The sequence below is a fragment of the Falco punctatus genome (genome assembly GCF_963210335.1).
Source record: "Falco punctatus genome assembly, chromosome: 3".
Lineage (NCBI taxonomy): Eukaryota > Metazoa > Chordata > Aves > Falconiformes > Falconidae > Falco > Falco punctatus.
Genome location: NC_137582.1, coordinates 103,266,767 through 103,283,366, shown reverse-complemented (window position 1 = coordinate 103,283,366; position 16,600 = coordinate 103,266,767). Strand labels below are relative to the sequence as shown.

General features: G+C 39.8%; 1 protein-coding gene across 3 annotated transcripts in view; it reads left to right on the top strand.

Annotated features, from left to right (window-relative positions):
* The window catches only part of TGFBR1 (transforming growth factor beta receptor 1), a 36,760-nt gene extending 20,472 nt beyond the window's left edge, over positions 1–16,288 (top strand). For all 3 annotated transcript variants that reach the window (XM_080381205.1, XM_080381207.1, XM_080381206.1), the window contains exons 5-9: positions 1,622–1,789; positions 2,479–2,635; positions 8,754–8,878; positions 9,526–9,656; positions 11,882–16,288. In XM_080381205.1, coding sequence (XP_080237331.1) covers positions 1,622–1,789; positions 2,479–2,635; positions 8,754–8,878; positions 9,526–9,656; positions 11,882–12,007 — 707 coding nt within the window. In that variant the 3' untranslated portion in view covers positions 12,008–16,288. The remainder of the gene's footprint in view (positions 1–1,621; positions 1,790–2,478; positions 2,636–8,753; positions 8,879–9,525; positions 9,657–11,881) is intronic.
* The last annotated feature ends 312 nt before the right edge of the window (positions 16,289–16,600 follow it).

Here is a 16,600-nt window from a genome sequence, read left to right as displayed (position 1 = left end):
AGCCAGTCCCCAAGTAACTATCTGCCAGCCCCAGCTGACCCCCCCCAGTTTATATACCAAGCATGACATCCCATGCTACGGAATACCTCTTTGGCTGGTTCAGGTTGGCTGGCCTGGCTGTGTTCCCTCCCAGTTCCTTGTGCCCCTTCCAGCCTTCTTGCTGGCAAGGCCTGAGAAACTGAGAAGTCCTTGACTTCAGTGTAACCATTACCTAGAACAATTAAAACCATCAGTGCCTTATCAACATTGTCCTCACATCAGAGCCAAAACACAGCACTGTACTAGCTACTAAGAAAATTAACTCCACCCCAGCTGAAGCTAGGACAGAAACTAAAAACATTTTCAGCATGTTTATGATGGGAACTAATTTCTGAATTCTCTCCTTCCTATTCTTCATACGTAGTTCTTGAGTATGTGTTTTGATAATCCTTAGGGGCTACCACAAAATATGGTGTCTCTTTGGTTTGTGCTGACTTTTCTCACTTGTTCTTAGGGAACAGTGGCTGTATAATTCAGGATGGAGGTCCAACTGAAGTATTTCATGGGATAACTAGTTTTTTTTAGAGATGAAAGACTCTTCTACAAAAGGAGCTAGCTATAAAAACACTTCTCAAATCTGCCGTGAGAGTTGCTTTTATAACAAAAAAAATTGGAAAACCTGTTTGGCAGAGTTGGGTTTTTCTCTGGGTATTTCTATTTCTTAGGTTAAAAAAACACAACACTTTCGCCACCTCTTGATTTGAATTCCTTTAGTCTTTTCTCTGTGACTTGAAGTTTAAAGTATTTAGTGTCTGGTAGTTCAATAATGCAAACAATTTAATTCTTACCTGTCATTTGTGTGCCTTGGGATATCTGGAAATGTTATGCCCTGTCTTGTTCTTCATAGTTCAGTGAAAAATCATACAGCAAACTGGTTTTCTCATAATCAGTAGTTTTTCATTCTCTTTACCCTTGTGCCTTCTGGAAACTTTGATTTTTGACCAGCAACTTCGAGGTCAGCAGAGGTGGGATTTGGCTTCATTTTTGAATGTGTCCAATTTCTCCCTGTAAGCCACTCCAGGAGGAAAAATCCACATCAGCTGCTGTTAACTGTAGAAACTGTCCCAGGCAGAGGCCAAACAGGTTATGGGAAGACTGAAGGAGCTTTGGGGCAAACCTTGAAAGATGTTTGTTGTTGTTTTGGTTTTTTTTTTTTTAATGGGTAGTCTGGACAATATCATGCTAGACTGATAGTGGCGGTACTTGTTTTGCATCATGCATTCAGCACTGTTGTCATAGTGTTACCTCCCATGCCCAAAGCAGAAAAATTAGGGGAAGGCAGGGCCTGACTAATACCCTGAATAGTTCACCTCAGTCATAGCAACATCAGCTTTCAATGGTTTGGCTTTTAGTTTAAATAAAAGAGAACTCACTAAGCTATTCAGAAGGTCTTGCATGGTAGTCCCAGTCTTTACAGAGACGTTTAAATTACAGGAATGGAAGTAAAAATTTAAGAGTCTAATTGGCTGAGGTTATCTGTAAAACATAATTTGTGCTTCATAAGCATTGCATAAAAGTGGCATGTATGGTTTGCTTGTCTTTTGTGTGTGTATGTAGTATTCATGCCAGTGTTTTTTTGCAGACAATGGTACGTGGACTCAGCTGTGGTTGGTGTCAGACTATCATGAGCATGGATCACTCTTTGATTACCTGAACAGGTATACAGTAACAGTGGAAGGAATGATAAAGCTAGCTTTGTCCACTGCCAGTGGTCTCGCTCATCTTCACATGGAAATTGTTGGCACACAAGGTAATCTTGCAACTATCCAGCCTGTCATGGGGATAATACTGGATTTTTTTTTTTTAAATTACATATATATAGCTCTTTCTACTATAATTCTCCTTAATTAGAATATTCAAACTTCTCAGGGTGTAGTTGCTTTGCAGACAGCTACTTACATGAAGGCAGCTTAACTACCCAAGGTAATCCCTTGTGTAGTTGAGTGAATTGAAATGTCTGCCTGGGACTTGTGATAATTTCAGAATGAATAGAACTTCTCCATTTGGAAGGTTTTATACTTTTTTTTTCCTATGGTAAATTCGGGTTTTGTGATGTAATAATCCTTCCCCAAAAAAGACCTATTAAAAGGCAGTAAGTAATGGTGCCTGTAGTATCATCTTAACTTTGATTTGAGACAGCACTATAGGACTACTTCCAGAGATGCTGGAAGCTTTTTTGTGGCAGGTAGTATGTGTATGCAGCAAATACTTGCAGGAAGAGGAAAGGAGCAGTAGTGTGGACTAATACAGTAGACATTTAAGCCAATTTTCTGTATAGTCAGCCAGTCCACAGTGAATGATTTTAGGAGTTACCTTGATGCATGTAACACAGCAGAACTGAAAGGAATTCTGTAACTTCAAACAAAATCTGCACCAGGCTTAGAATAATAGCAATTACCTTTTTAAAGATGTGTTATTTCTGTTTTTTTTTTCTTACAGGCAAACCAGCAATAGCCCACAGAGACTTGAAATCAAAAAATATATTGGTAAAAAAGAATGGAACGTGCTGCATTGCAGACCTAGGATTGGCAGTTAGGCATGATTCAGCTACAGACACAATTGATATTGCCCCAAACCACAGAGTGGGAACAAAAAGGTAAAAATCATTGATGTCATGTGTCAGGCAACTTTTTATTATAAAATGCTTTGTTTTTTCTCATGCCACGTAGAAGATCTTTGTGGGTATAAACACAAGCAGCAGGGAAATTAAGGGTTCCTAGGCATTTCCTCGTCAGCTGCTTAAAAAGCATATTGAACCTTAGCATCTATTACTAGCCTTTGTAAAATACTGAAAACTTCCAAAATCTTTTAAGGCATAAGTATATATTAAAACAATTAGGAAATTTCATTAGTGACTATTTTAGAGACTTCACTGCTGTACCTTTATTCTTTTTGCCTTGCATTGCATGGAGATGTTGGTTGCAGCCCAGTCTGGAGTATAAGGCAGGGTATTGACAGTGAAAGAAAGAAGGTGGATTCTTTTTCAGTATGTTCCGTCACGTAGGCTTTGTACAAGATGCAGTGTCTTGGATGTGGGCTTTCATGGGATCCTATTTTTGAGGGAAATAGGAGAACTTAAAACAGCAGTTATCTATGTCATCTAATGCATAAATAGAATTATGAATGGATGAGTCAGTATACTCACTCTTTTAAAGGCCTACTTCTGAATTTGGAAATACAGGGTTTCTTGTCCTCAAAAGTTCAGAGCTGTTTAACTCTGATAGAAGTGCAGTTAAACTTACTGGCTGTAACTTGTCATTGCTGAACCTTCAGTCAGTAATAACTGGAAGCTGTTCTGAAGAAAAGATTCACTTCCTTTAGCAATCTGTGCAGCTATACAGCATACAGAGATAGCAGCACTAACAGTGAACCATAGCAACAGAGTTGTGTGATGCAGGCAACATCCTGTCCTTTTGATACCTGTAGGCTCAGTGGTATGTCAAACTGTAAATTTGTATGCCTGTCAGAAATGTTTGCAAGTCCAGTAGTTCAGCACTGTACATGTTTAACTTCAGAATATGCCCTAGCAGTATTGAGAAAATTCTGTGGTATTGCCAAGTCACCAAGTCTATACATAAGTATTTTTATATATATCTCTTCGGTGAGTGATACTGGGGGTGGGGGGAGGAGGTGATTGGGGTTTTACAATGAGCTAGGATGCCCCTTTAGCTGTGTCTTTTCAAAGCTTATTTTAATGGTAGTTATATTGCTGAAATTATGTTGTTCTAAAGCTCTGCTGTGCTAGTCCTTTGCCAACTTTAAAAATACCATACAAATGGTCAGATGAGATTTTTATTTTCTGAACTACTACTAGATTACAAAGTACTGGTCATTATGCCTTCTTAAAGTCTCCAGTAATCATTGGTAGTTAAAGCAGCAGACTACTTTAGAATTTGTAGTTGCAAACTTAGTAGTGTGCAGGGCATGTACCACATGATTTAGTGTTTTCTACTCTACTTACACGCAAAGAAAGAAGATACGCAAATCTGTTAACTTTCTTTAGTCTGTTCTTGGGAGAAAGTATCCTTTCAGCTGTGTCTATAGATCCCACTTAAGATCTCTCTTTGCATAGGCACTGTTAAATTGTTTGTTCATCTGCCTTATGCTTCTTTGCAAGGGTAAAACTATAGTAGCTCTTGCTTGCTGCAGTGGGCAGCAGCAGGACTAAGTCTGTTTCTCACTTTAAAGACAGTCGCCTCTACCTCTCTGAAAACTTGTTCATTCTCATAAAACGCTTGGTACCCTCTTCCTCCCTCTTGTACATTCTTAGGTCAGTAACTCCACACCTCTGATTAATTTGTCATAATAAAGTTCAGATCTTACCTATTCAATGGCGATTTTAACTCCCATTGATTGCCACTCCTGGCACCTCTTCTGCACATGGAAGTTCTGTGTGCTAGTTCAGGGAGACTTGACCAAGTTTATATTTTTCTCATGATTGTCTGTTGCAAAAACATATGTTCTAGGGAGCAAGCAAGACTCGCTCTTGGGTGAGTGATCTAGGTGGTGAGTTGGACTGATGATTCTTCTCTCTGAATGAATCTTTATTTCTTTCCTGTTCAGAGGCTTAGCTTTACCAGAGGGTGTGAGCTGTGTGCTTTCACAGCTCAGTCTGCAGCATAAAGCAGGGAATGTGAGCTTTAAACTGAGGAGGAAATAGAATCTCTGTCGCTCCCTGAGGCAGGTAAAAATACCAGCAACAAAAAATCCAACTCATTCTCTTGTTCTCCTTTTTTTTTTTTTTTTTTTTTCCCTTTTTTTACATATGGCCCAACTCTTACTTTTGGTAGTTGAAATAGGCTGTGTTTAAAAAAAATTTGGCTGTGAATTCCACCTTGACATGGGTCTTTTCTGCAGTTTGTTAAACCCTTAAACCCAATGTGAGCAGAATTCTAGCTATGCTTGTAGAGAACCGGCTTGGTGAAGGGAGATGTCACATGCAACATGTTGTATATAGGTCCTGTTTGACACCAAGCTCCCTATAAGTTGTACAGGAAATTTAGGTAACTAATACAGAGCTTTTGGACTAAAAGGGGTGGGGGGGAAGAGGTCAGTGGGCACCCAAAGTTTGACAAGGCAAGGCTCAATATAATTTGTAAACTTCTTTGTGGATTTATCCTCTCATTCTTGGAGGGTGCTGAGCTGCAGGCCTTGTTCAGAAGGTCAAAGTTAATCTATGTAGAGTAGTTCTTTCCAGAACCTAAAATACTGTTCCTGTTGAGGAGTGCATTTCCGATATGCATCTCCTTGTCACTTTACATGTTTCTCTCCCTTTTGTCTGATAGCCGTGAAGTGGCTCATCTGCTAATTACATTAGATGACCTACTTGCCTTTCGCCTCTCTTGTTCCAGCAATAATCTCTCAGACTTTTTGAGCAGTTAGTCACCATTCTGTGTTATGGAAGCCAAAGCCCATCTAAATGCATTGATGGAAGATCATGGTAAGAGGTCAATTTGCCAATAAATTCAGTGGAAGTCACATTGCAAGGGTGTGGATCTTTTGAGGTTATGAATTCAGCTCAGCTCCATTACCACGTTCAGGTCTCTTATGGTCTTTCCTGTTAAAATCCTTGTCTCAGTTTCTGTAAATCATCCTGAGGACAGTCTCCTTTACTGCTTGTGTGATTCTGCCTGATAGTCGTGCAGTGGTTGGGGGTTTCAGTTTGGTGTTTCTCCAGCTCCATCACTCTTCTCATCCCCATATGATCTTAAGATAGATAAAATATTCTTTCTTCTACACCTAAAGCTGATCACCATACTGTCAAGTACACGAAGTAGCATAAGATTATCCAATAATGCAAAATCCTTGGATGGCATTAAAACACTACCACGATCTTGCGTCCTTTATTTAAAAAGCTTTTGATAGGAGATGGCCCAGAATAATTTGAACCTTATCAATATCAAAGACTGTGATATGTAAATTTCGGACTCCGCTTCTGTTCAATGAATACTGTCAAAGTAAACCTTATGTTCCTCTTCAGACAGTTGTCCTCTGCTTGTGCTGTGCTTATTAATTGTGGAGAATTTATATGCCTGCACAGTGCTTAGGAGAACTCCAATGTCAGCAACTCTTGTTGAAGTTCAGGACTACTAGCTGCATTATTGCTCTTTTGTTGATAGCCCTTGCATCCTTGTATGTATGTCACCTCCATAAGACAGAGTAGTGCTGTGAGAGTTTTGAAAGGTCTGACAATCCTGAAACTTTTTTCAAGTAGCATGTCTTGTATCATGCCTCCCATCCCTGGTGCTAGGAAAAGAAAATCCTAGTAGTATGTTGATGAAATGAAACTGTTCATAGGCTTCTGTGGCTGTTCCAGAGGCTGAGCTATTGCCCGAGACTGTATTCCACTCCAATAATCTGTGTGTGTTACTGCTTTACCAGTCAACTGTGCTCTCCAAAGCCCTGGTGTCAGTTTGCCTGCTTCAGCAGTATGTCAGCCTGAGATTGACAGGGCAGTGATGTGGAGAAACTCGGAACTCTGCTAAACATTACCTATTGGATTTAGCTGGCAGAGCTATACCAAATTGAGAGGGCAATACTACAAATGATGTAGCAAATACCATTGGTTCTTTCGAGCAGCCAGCAGGGATGCTGCTGTTGGTAACTCGCAGGGCATTGCACATTGACACTTTGCTTGATGATCCCACGTTAGGCCTAGTCGCTAAACAAGGTAACAATCACTTGGAGGCTGTGACCACTTCTCAGTCCTTGTTTCTCAGTTGAAAGTCTTTCACAGATTTCTCAGGTGCAGCAAATGTCAATAAAGAACTGTGCTCACAGGAAAAGTTTACTTTAATGTGTAACCCAAATTGGCATGGTTTAATTTAATAATAAATCCTGATTGTTTTATGACGGGACTTACAGATTGTATGATGAAGAATTGGTTACTGCAGTGGTAGGGAGCCTTTGTTCCCAAGGAATCCTTACGTGCTGCTTTTTTTTCACCAGCCCTTCATGTCTATTCCTTCTCTAGCCTTGCTAGAGGAAGTTGCAAGAAGCTGCTCTATCTTGGCAGATTCTAGGAGCTGGGGATTCCTCCTGCTAGGCTCAAGCCCAGCCTGGTGTGTCCAAAGGCAGGGGCTCTGAGATTTACTTGGGATTCAACCAGTAGTGAGGCTGGGCATACACCGGCGCATGCAATGCTGACAGGGCTGATCACCGGAATTGCTGTACACAATGTGCCATCTTCAACACTCACATAAAATACTGTCAGAACTTGTATAACTTACAGGTATGGACAGCCAAGTCTCCTTCCTTGAGCTGATCAGGACTGAACTTCATACATAAAAACACACATTCCCTTCTGTAGCCTAATAAGCATGTCTACGCATCCCTTAACTGTCAGTACATTAGCGCATCTTCCGTGCTCCACAAGTCTCCTACTTCTCGGCTGGGATGGGTTAATGCACAGTAGCACACATACATATGCATTCATGTATACCTGCGTGCATGGATTCCCTTGAATACCACCACAGGCCTTTCCCCTCTCAAACATCCCTCTTTGCTGGCTAGACCAGCTTGACTTTGCTGGGGAATTACACTGATGCACACCTGCCACGCATACCAGCTTCGGGGAAAACAAGAACCTTCTAGCACATCCCAGCAGCTGGCATTTAGGCACATAGACCTTATGACCTGTGATGCCCACTCCAGTTGCTGGTGCTGAGAGGCACTTATATGACTTCTCTCAACCCAGTGCTTCCCTGTAGCTGGTACCTGTAAGCATGTGGCTGTGAAGCCTGTGACCCATGGTCTCACTTCAGTGGCTGAAGCAGAGACCCTCATTTGCTTCAGCTGCTGGCACCAGGGGTGCCTTCACCCACTGTCTGACTGTAGCTTCTGGCCCAGAACTTATGCGTGCTGCCCCCCACCCCAGTAGCACCAGATAGAAGCATGTGTCTATAGGTCTTAGGAGCAGTTAAGATCCACAGTTCCCTTTCCAACTGCTGATACTGAGACCCTCCTCCTCCTCAGTTGCTGGCACCCCAGGCCTAAGAACAACTTAATGCCTTGCCTGATTCCACTTGCTAGCCCAGAATTCACTTACACCTGCCTCCAGTTGCTGGCACATAGTCCTTAGAGCAGACATGCACATGGAGTTGAGGGTGAGATTGCAGAGATAGGATTTAGTAAGAAGATGGGATATGCTGCGGGTGTGGGGCTTGGGCAGACAAGCATAGTGACTGGCAACTGTTTATGCAACTGGCCCCTCTGATACCCTTTTCTATCTGTTGCCCCACGTTTGCCCCTCACAGTTACCCTTCTCCTAAACATTCCTTGATAAGCATCGCATAGTCCCACAGGCCTCCCTTGAATATCCACAGTTCTGGAGTTCCTCATTTCCCACTAATTAGCAGTTACGGTGTCCAGAGTGGCACCCTCTAAAGCCATGCCTAGAGTTTCCCAATAGAAGATTTTTGGTCTTTGTCATTGTCTCTGTTATCCCATGTGGATCAGGTTTATGGTTCTATTTGTTTATTGTTCCGTGTTTTAGGTATTCTCCCTATTCCTTTGCTTGTTCCTCAGTTTACTTATTATTGGTGTTGCACTGAAAGGTCTTTGGTTGGATAACCTTAGTGAAGCAGATTCTCCTTTGTCTCCTTTTCCACATAAATATTTAAATTTGAGTTTGAGCTGATCAGTAGCACTAAACTTTCCTTGCAGTAAGTGCTTAAGAAATTAAAACTTTATTCTTTTTTTTTTATTGCAAATAGGTACATGGCACCTGAAGTTCTAGATGATTCCATAAATATGAAACATTTTGAGTCATTCAAACGAGCAGACATCTATGCAATGGGATTAGTGTTTTGGGAAATAGCTCGGCGATGTTCAATCGGTGGTATGTGGCAATCTTTAAAAAACTGGACATACTAAGGAATTATAAATAGCTTACAGAGCCTCACTAAGTTTGAGTAAAGAGTTTTCTCTAAAAACAGTGCAAGGTAATAGCCAGTATGTCTCAGACTCTGTTAATCCAGTAAATGATGACTGGTTTATTTGACCTCTTTGTGCATTGATGAACCATACCTGATGGAGAAAATAGGAAATATCCTTGTCTATATTAATTTTTTGTCTCAAACCTTTGCATAGAGGGGAGAAAATGAAGTTAAATATTCTTGAGAGCAAGGGGCAAACATGACAAGTAAAGGCTGGCTATAATGTGCTCGGATAACATCCATACCTTATTTAAAATAAAGCATGGTATTATAAATCATAAGTTTCTAAGAAATGTGTCTTTAGCATACAAAAGACTTGATATAGCTTCCATCTTTTCCAAATACATATATTTCAAAATTAAAAAATTCTTTAAGGGTAATGTAAATGCTCCTGAGGTGTGGCTGAGAAATTTTTTTTATTTCTTTGTTGGTTATTGTAATTTTTAAAAATGAAAAAAGAAAACAGTAGGGTACTTATTCTTTGCTTTTTACTGTTGCTTATATGTAATTCAGTGTTAGCTAAAATGAAGCTATTTTCAACCCATTACAGGAATCCATGAAGATTACCAGTTGCCATACTATGACCTTGTTCCTTCAGATCCTTCTGTTGAAGAAATGAGGAAAGTTGTATGTGAGCAGAAGTTAAGGCCCAATATTCCAAACAGATGGCAGAGCTGTGAGGTATTAACTAAACTTGCTAAAGCTGCTCTAATGGGCACTAGAGCTTTTATTGATTTCAACGGCTTAAAATTTGTACTTATTGTTGAAGGGGGAAGGGATGCTTCTAGAAGAACTTAATTTCATTGTGGCTTTATTGAATGTCAATTATCCTTGGTTATACAGTAATATTTAATGTAATTTTGCAAAAAATAATAGCTAATGTTGCGTGGAGTATTTTAGGATCCTTTGCTGTGAAGCAGAAGTGATGCTAATGCAAACTAAAGCTAGTCTGATTTACGTTATGCAGGAAGCATCATTGCAAGTTGTGCAGCTGCGGGTTGTACGGGGTCTGGCTGGGCCTGAGTTAATTTTCTGCACGGTAGCCTGTGCAGTGCTGTGTTGTGGATTGGTGACCAAAACAGTCCAGTTGCACGCTGGTGTTCCAGCTGTTGCTGAACTGCGCTTACACAGCGTCACAGCTTTCCTGCCCCCAGTACTGCTGAGTAGGCGAGGGGCAGACAGGAGGCTGAGAGGGGACACAGCTGGGACAGCTGACCCAGACTAATCAGAGGGGTATTCCATGCCATGCAAACTCGCTCGGTAATAAAACTGGAAGCGAGGGAGTTTTCCAGGGGTTGCTGTTGCTCAGGGATGGGATGGGCATCAGCTGAATGATGGTAAGCAATTGTTTTTGTATCACTTGCATTTCTTTGTTTTGGCTTGGGTTTCCCCCTTGCCTGTTAAACTGTCTTCATCTCAACCCACAAGTTTTCTCAGTTTTACCCTCCTGATTCTCTCCCCCGTCTGGCTGTGGAATGTGAGTGAGTGGCTGTGTGGGGCTTAGCTACATGCTGGGGTTAACCCACAACAGGAGTGCCAAAGATACACGAGCTGATCAGGTCTGTGCCAGCTGGTTTGTAACTGGGCTGGTTATCTCTTTCAAGAAGTGGACTTGCTAGTTTCAGCTCGGTATGCTGCCAGCAAAGCAGTACTGCTTGTTGGGACACATAATGGTATCTTCAACAGTGCTGTGCTGTCTCTTGTGAATGCTCTCTTGAAACTTACTCAAGGGTCTTTGCCTTGTCATTGCGTAGTAAAAGAATGTCCTAACAAGTGGCTGGAGTAGTAAATGTCTCTAGGAATTTTCGTCCAAAACTGTGGCGGCCTTAGTATTTTATGTGTCTTGGAATCTGTACTGTATACACTTATTGAAAAGATGAATGTAGTTATTAGGAAGCTGAGGCTCTACTAAGCCAAAGACTTGAGCTGAAGTTGCATGTAGCGACTACTCCTGACGATACCTCTGTGGAAGTGCTTACCTGGTTCTGGGTGAGTTCACCATGCTGGTAGTCACCACCGCGTGGGCAGTAGTGAGCACATTCTTGCCTTTCCAGCCAGCTTTGTTCATATTGCTTGCTCTAGGAGCCCAGCTAGGAGGAGAACTAGAATGCTGTCTCATTAGGAGCTTAGAATAGCTGCGGTAGGATACAGTAGGAGTAAGAGATTGGTAGGATATGATGTACGTAAGTGGAGGAGGGAACCGGGTTGTGGCATATATAAAACGGATGCATGGGTGAAGGCCCATGATGAGACATTGGGCAGGAGAGCACAGGTAGGAGAGAAAGGTGATGATATGCACCGACAGACTGTAGAGTTTTCTTAAGTGCTGCTATTCCAATCCTGCAAACTTACTTAGCAGCTCAGTGTAGTACAGCTTGGCATGTAAAATCTTGGTAGGTAGATACATTACTTTATTTCTTCTTCAGTTTTTATTTGCATTGTTAACAAGTGTAGAAGCATTCACAGATTTTGAAGAATAGCTGTTTGAAGTTTAAAAAGACTCCAAAAATTTTCAGTCATTACAAAGCTTCAATTTGAGGAAGACAGCTGGTAAACTTCTGAATGGCTGTATGCTGAACTAACTCCTTAACTGGAGGTGTGGTAGGAAGAGTGTATTTTTGTCTAATGTGAAAATTCAGAAAACGGGTGCAGACAAGCTACTCATTTTTCATTAAAATACCTTTGTGCGGGATGAAATTGTACTGAAGAATACTAATTCTGCTCTGCAGTATTTTAAAGAATTTTATTTTTCTGTAAATAAAAAATTGAATGGGTTTTATACAACACGTTCTTCTATGCAGTTGTAGTACTAGTAATAGACTTCAGAAACGCGTAAAGAGGCTAAGGCAGAACAGAGGTTATATGGGCCACGTTGAAACCTATGATTACTTGTCTTTCTTTTGCAGGCATTACGAGTAATGGCAAAAATTATGCGGGAATGCTGGTATGCCAACGGAGCTGCTAGACTAACAGCTTTGCGCATTAAGAAAACATTATCGCAACTTAGTCAACAGGAGGGGATAAAGATGTAATCCTGGATTTGCTACCGAAGAACACTGTAAAAATCCATATCTGCACCAGAGTGGCGTGTTAAGAAGGTTAATTGTTCTACCTCGTTGGGGGAACAGAAGGATATTGCTGCCTTTTAGTACTTCATAGGAACGTCACTAGGATTTTTGTGGATGTGCTAAACAGTTATGTTGGGTCTTTTCTGTGCACTATGAACCTCTTTCCCAGGTTACTTACAGAACCTTGTGTAGTCTAGTTTTATTTTTGTTAACCTATTTTTTTTTTTTATTTGGAAAGTTGATACCTGGTCTTAACTTCTAGTTAACTGTGCTAAAAATAGGAGGTCACTTTTTAAATGGAACTGGTTCACTATATTGTTCTAGAGTGCATTGGTGGCTCTAAGCAACTTTTATTCCTGGCTGGTACATTGACTTTTCTGAACCACTGTCATGGTTCTTTGATTCAGATTGTGAATGTACTGTTGGAATACACTTTGCTAGCTGTTATAATAGAATATTTTTTGGACTCTTACCTTGATTTAAAAATTGACCTCATTCAGTTGCTGGAACATAATTTATGCAACTATACTTTATACATGATTACTGGTTTTCCACTTTTACAGAACATTACATTGCCTTCAAGATAGATTGTATTATACCAGTAAGTGCCGCTTTTGAGTCTTTTAATGCAAAACAGTAGGAACGTACAAAGCCTATGGTACTCTTGGTTTCAAAAATAAAAGTTAAAAATCAACTGTTCCTTTGCCTAGCTAAGATCTAATTCACGCTAATTTCAGTGAGTACGTAATTTGCAGAATACCTTTAATTTTACCAAAATCTGACTCTTAAAACCACTGTAGGAGTTCTAAATAGGGTAAGCTAGTTAATTCACTGTCATATTTTGTAATTGTCAAGTCATGAGTCATAATTACATATAAATTTTTTTATCAAGTGGTACTTCTAAAATGCTTGAAGTACCTATCTTACTTCAGAAAAGTAGCAAGAAGAGTAAGATGTTCTTAAGGGAGATTTTTCTCTATTAAATCAAATATGAAAGGTGTATTTTTCTGTGCAGTTCTGCAGAGTCGTAAGGCTCAGAACAATATTTGCAATTAAATGAGGATGAAGTGCACCTGTAATTAAGGAGAAGTTACTCGGGCTTTTGTACTAGAAAGTTCAAAGCTGCTTATGAATCTTATGTGCATATATTTTGTGTGTGCCTCATACACAGAAAGTGGTGAGCTGCAGGTCTTTGGATACAAATACCAGAGGATTCCAGCAATCCTCTTCATAGTTGGAAGAACAAAGCTTAAGGTGGCTTGTGTTGTCGTAAGAACACACTAAAATATGCATGGCTTTAGTCAAGATTTGCCTGAGATTTTAAGGATGTCACAAGGTTTTTGCAAACTTGGTTAGAAGTTGAATTGCTTCCTGCCCAAATGTACAACTTCTGGAGGGGGCTGGGAGATTTAATGTGGAAAATTCTCTAAGAAGCTGCTGTTACCAGGACATTTTTTAGTTGCAGTTTTGGAAAGAGTCTGGTTGACCTTTGGTTTCATTAATGCCCAAAACACGCAGTCGTATTTCCATATGTACATGTGCCTGGAATTAATATGTTGCCTAATCTCCTACTCTCCAGAACACATCAGTATCCATCCTGTTGTTCAACACACATGGCAACCTTGACTCTGGTTCCTTCTTGTTCTTCAGCATACAGTCCGCTGAGACTTGTTCACAAAGCTGGTAGCAGTGGCAGGGCTGTTGCTAGCAGAAGCATAGCCAAGACTGTGCTCCGTGGTCTGTGAGATGGGTTGTTAAAGCAGTGAGATGGATGGGTCCTAGTAAGAAGAGGCTGTATAGGTGACATAAGGCTTAGCCAAGACAAGCCTTAGCGTTTTGAAGACTCTTGTGTACTTTCAGATTCTTAGTACTTGCTTTTGGAGATGGGTTTAAATGATGCGGGAGTTACAGACCTTCAGAGGTTGAACTGCAAATAATTACATGCTTTATCAACCACCTTTATGGATGAGTTTACTCATACTGGAAGATGGCATCCAGGAGAAGAGTTAAAAATAAGAGAAGTTCTTAGAAAACAATTAAGTTTAAACATATGCAATGCTGTCACACTTAAATTTGTTCGGCATTATCTGACCAGTCAAGCTTATATGCTTCAGGCCTCTTACTAATCAAAGCCAGATCAAAAATGACTTCATGTAGGTATTGTAAATAAACCATGCCTTTGTTTAAATGGACAGCTCTGCACCACTGTCTTTCAGTTATGACTGTTGTAAAACAAAAAAAAAAAGATTGAACAGAGCTAAGCTCCCAAGTCTTATCTACTTGACCTTGTTGGAGAGGCTTGCCTATGTATCTAGACAAATATTTAAAGAAAACAGGTCATGATCAAAGTAGAACTTACTATGTCTCCATACTAATTTCAAAGGCTTCCTATTTAAACAGTTTGTTAACTTCATTAAATTATGGGGTTCTTCATAGGCATAACTGGATCTTTACCATAGATACAAAGTATAGTTCATACTTTAGAGTCATCAGGCTACAGGCATGCTACAGATCTTTACAGTAAGCTTGTTGGTAATGCGAGAGACCTTCCGATATAATTGATCAAATTATTTCATTAGTGGCTTTTTTTTAGTACATACAAAGCCATATCACCATAACATTTAGTTTCCCAAAATATCAGGAGCAGTTCTGTTGCATTTAAAAGAGAATCTGTGGCAGCTGAACAGCATCATGGCATGTAGATTGTTCAGTCCACTGTACAGTGGTTTGTTACACCTGTCTCATCTCAACCACCTACTAGTCTTCATTCTCCTGAATTGCTAGAAACTATTCTTACATCGCTGTAATTCTTTGCGAAAAAAAGCACAGGAAGGATGCTTGATGCAGCATGTGACATCAGGAACTTTGTTTTGGGACAGCCTTATTATTCATGTTGGAATGCAGATTCTGAATACAGCTGTGTGTATCCTCAGTTCTGACACCACAACTTCAAGCTTTGTTCTTCTTTTCCATTATATAAACCGAACACCTTTTACAAAGGCTGTGTCTGTATATATTATGTAACTTTAAATGTTACCTGTGTTAGATCATATCTTATATATATGGACACAGGTACACATAAGTATTTTTTAAATTAAGATTGTAATATCACCAGATCTGCTCTTGGAAATCCAGGGGGACCAAAATATTTTAGCATTCAAAATATTAATTTTGTATCATTTCAAGTATATACCAAAACAGTTTCTGATGAATACTGATGCAAATGTTTATTGTAAATATTACATACGTTATACACTCACTTAAGTTTTGTGGATTTAATCAGTTTGTCATTTTAGTAGCATTGAAGCCTCAGTTTGGTTTACAGACTTGTGACCAGGTGGATATGGACATGGAGAATAAGGAGCATTGGAAATGGTCTGATGCTGAAAAGCCTGAAACTTTTTTGGAATGCTGGAATTCTTCAGGGACCTTCCAACTTTAGAAGCTGGAATTCTGGGATGTTTCTCAAGCTGACTTTCGAAGTATGACACACTGTCACCCTCCGGTGGTTCCACTTGTAATCCTAAGAAGGACTTTGTATATAGGTAAAGACATTGGGATCGACATGAAGGTGTCAAATAAGAGGCGATTTTATTTTTTCAGTAATGGTTCTGAGTGTGATTGCCATGAAATTCACTTTTTAGTTAGTTCCTTGTTTATTTTGTGCCATTGAAATGACTGCAGGATGTTAATCATTTTGTGTTTTAAAAACAAAAAAAAAAAACCACAAAACCCCCCTTCATATCAGTTGCTTTAAACTCAGATTACCTCTGAAAAGACCAAGGTACATTTACCTCGTGTATATAATGTTTAATATTTTTCAGAACATTCTCCAGGTTTGCAGTTACATGTTTCTAGAAATATGGGTATAACAAAACCTACAACTTCAGCGGTACTAAATGTATTATCTGGTGCCCCAAAACACTTTAATTTTCTGTATTTTATTGTATTAGCAAGTTTGCTGCTTTGTCACTGTAGCACCTGCCCTTACATAGCTGTGTGGATACTGCCTTGTAAATTTTACTTTTTGGATGACTTGAGGATCCTGTACAGATGGATGTCACTTTTTTTTAAACCTTAAAAAATTGTGCATTTCCCTTACATTTCTGAAAATATAAATTGTATTTGTAGAGTATACATTTCAATGGATTGTAAATAGGACAGTAGAAGAGTGGATGCTTATGTTAAGTGCTAACACTACAGTAGAGAGATTAAAGCAGTGAAAATAAATAACTTTTTTCAAAATGCATGAGTTGTCTTTCAGAGGAAGACATTGCAGATAGGTATGGGTTTGGGTGTGATGGTCTTACTGGGCAAAATGTGGGTTTGCTGTGAATTCCTTTCCTCCACAAGGGATTTCTGCTGGTATAAAAACAATGAAGGAGTTCACTGATGCTGAGGCGGTCCATCTCGCGTATGCTATAAGGATAATGATAAAGTACACGATCATGATCTTCTTTGTGTCCTGCAATAATGTTTTAAGAAGTACTTTGCTGGTGTCTCTGACCTCTTGGACAAAATAACTAATGATAAAGTGTTCCTTCTCTCCATTTACAT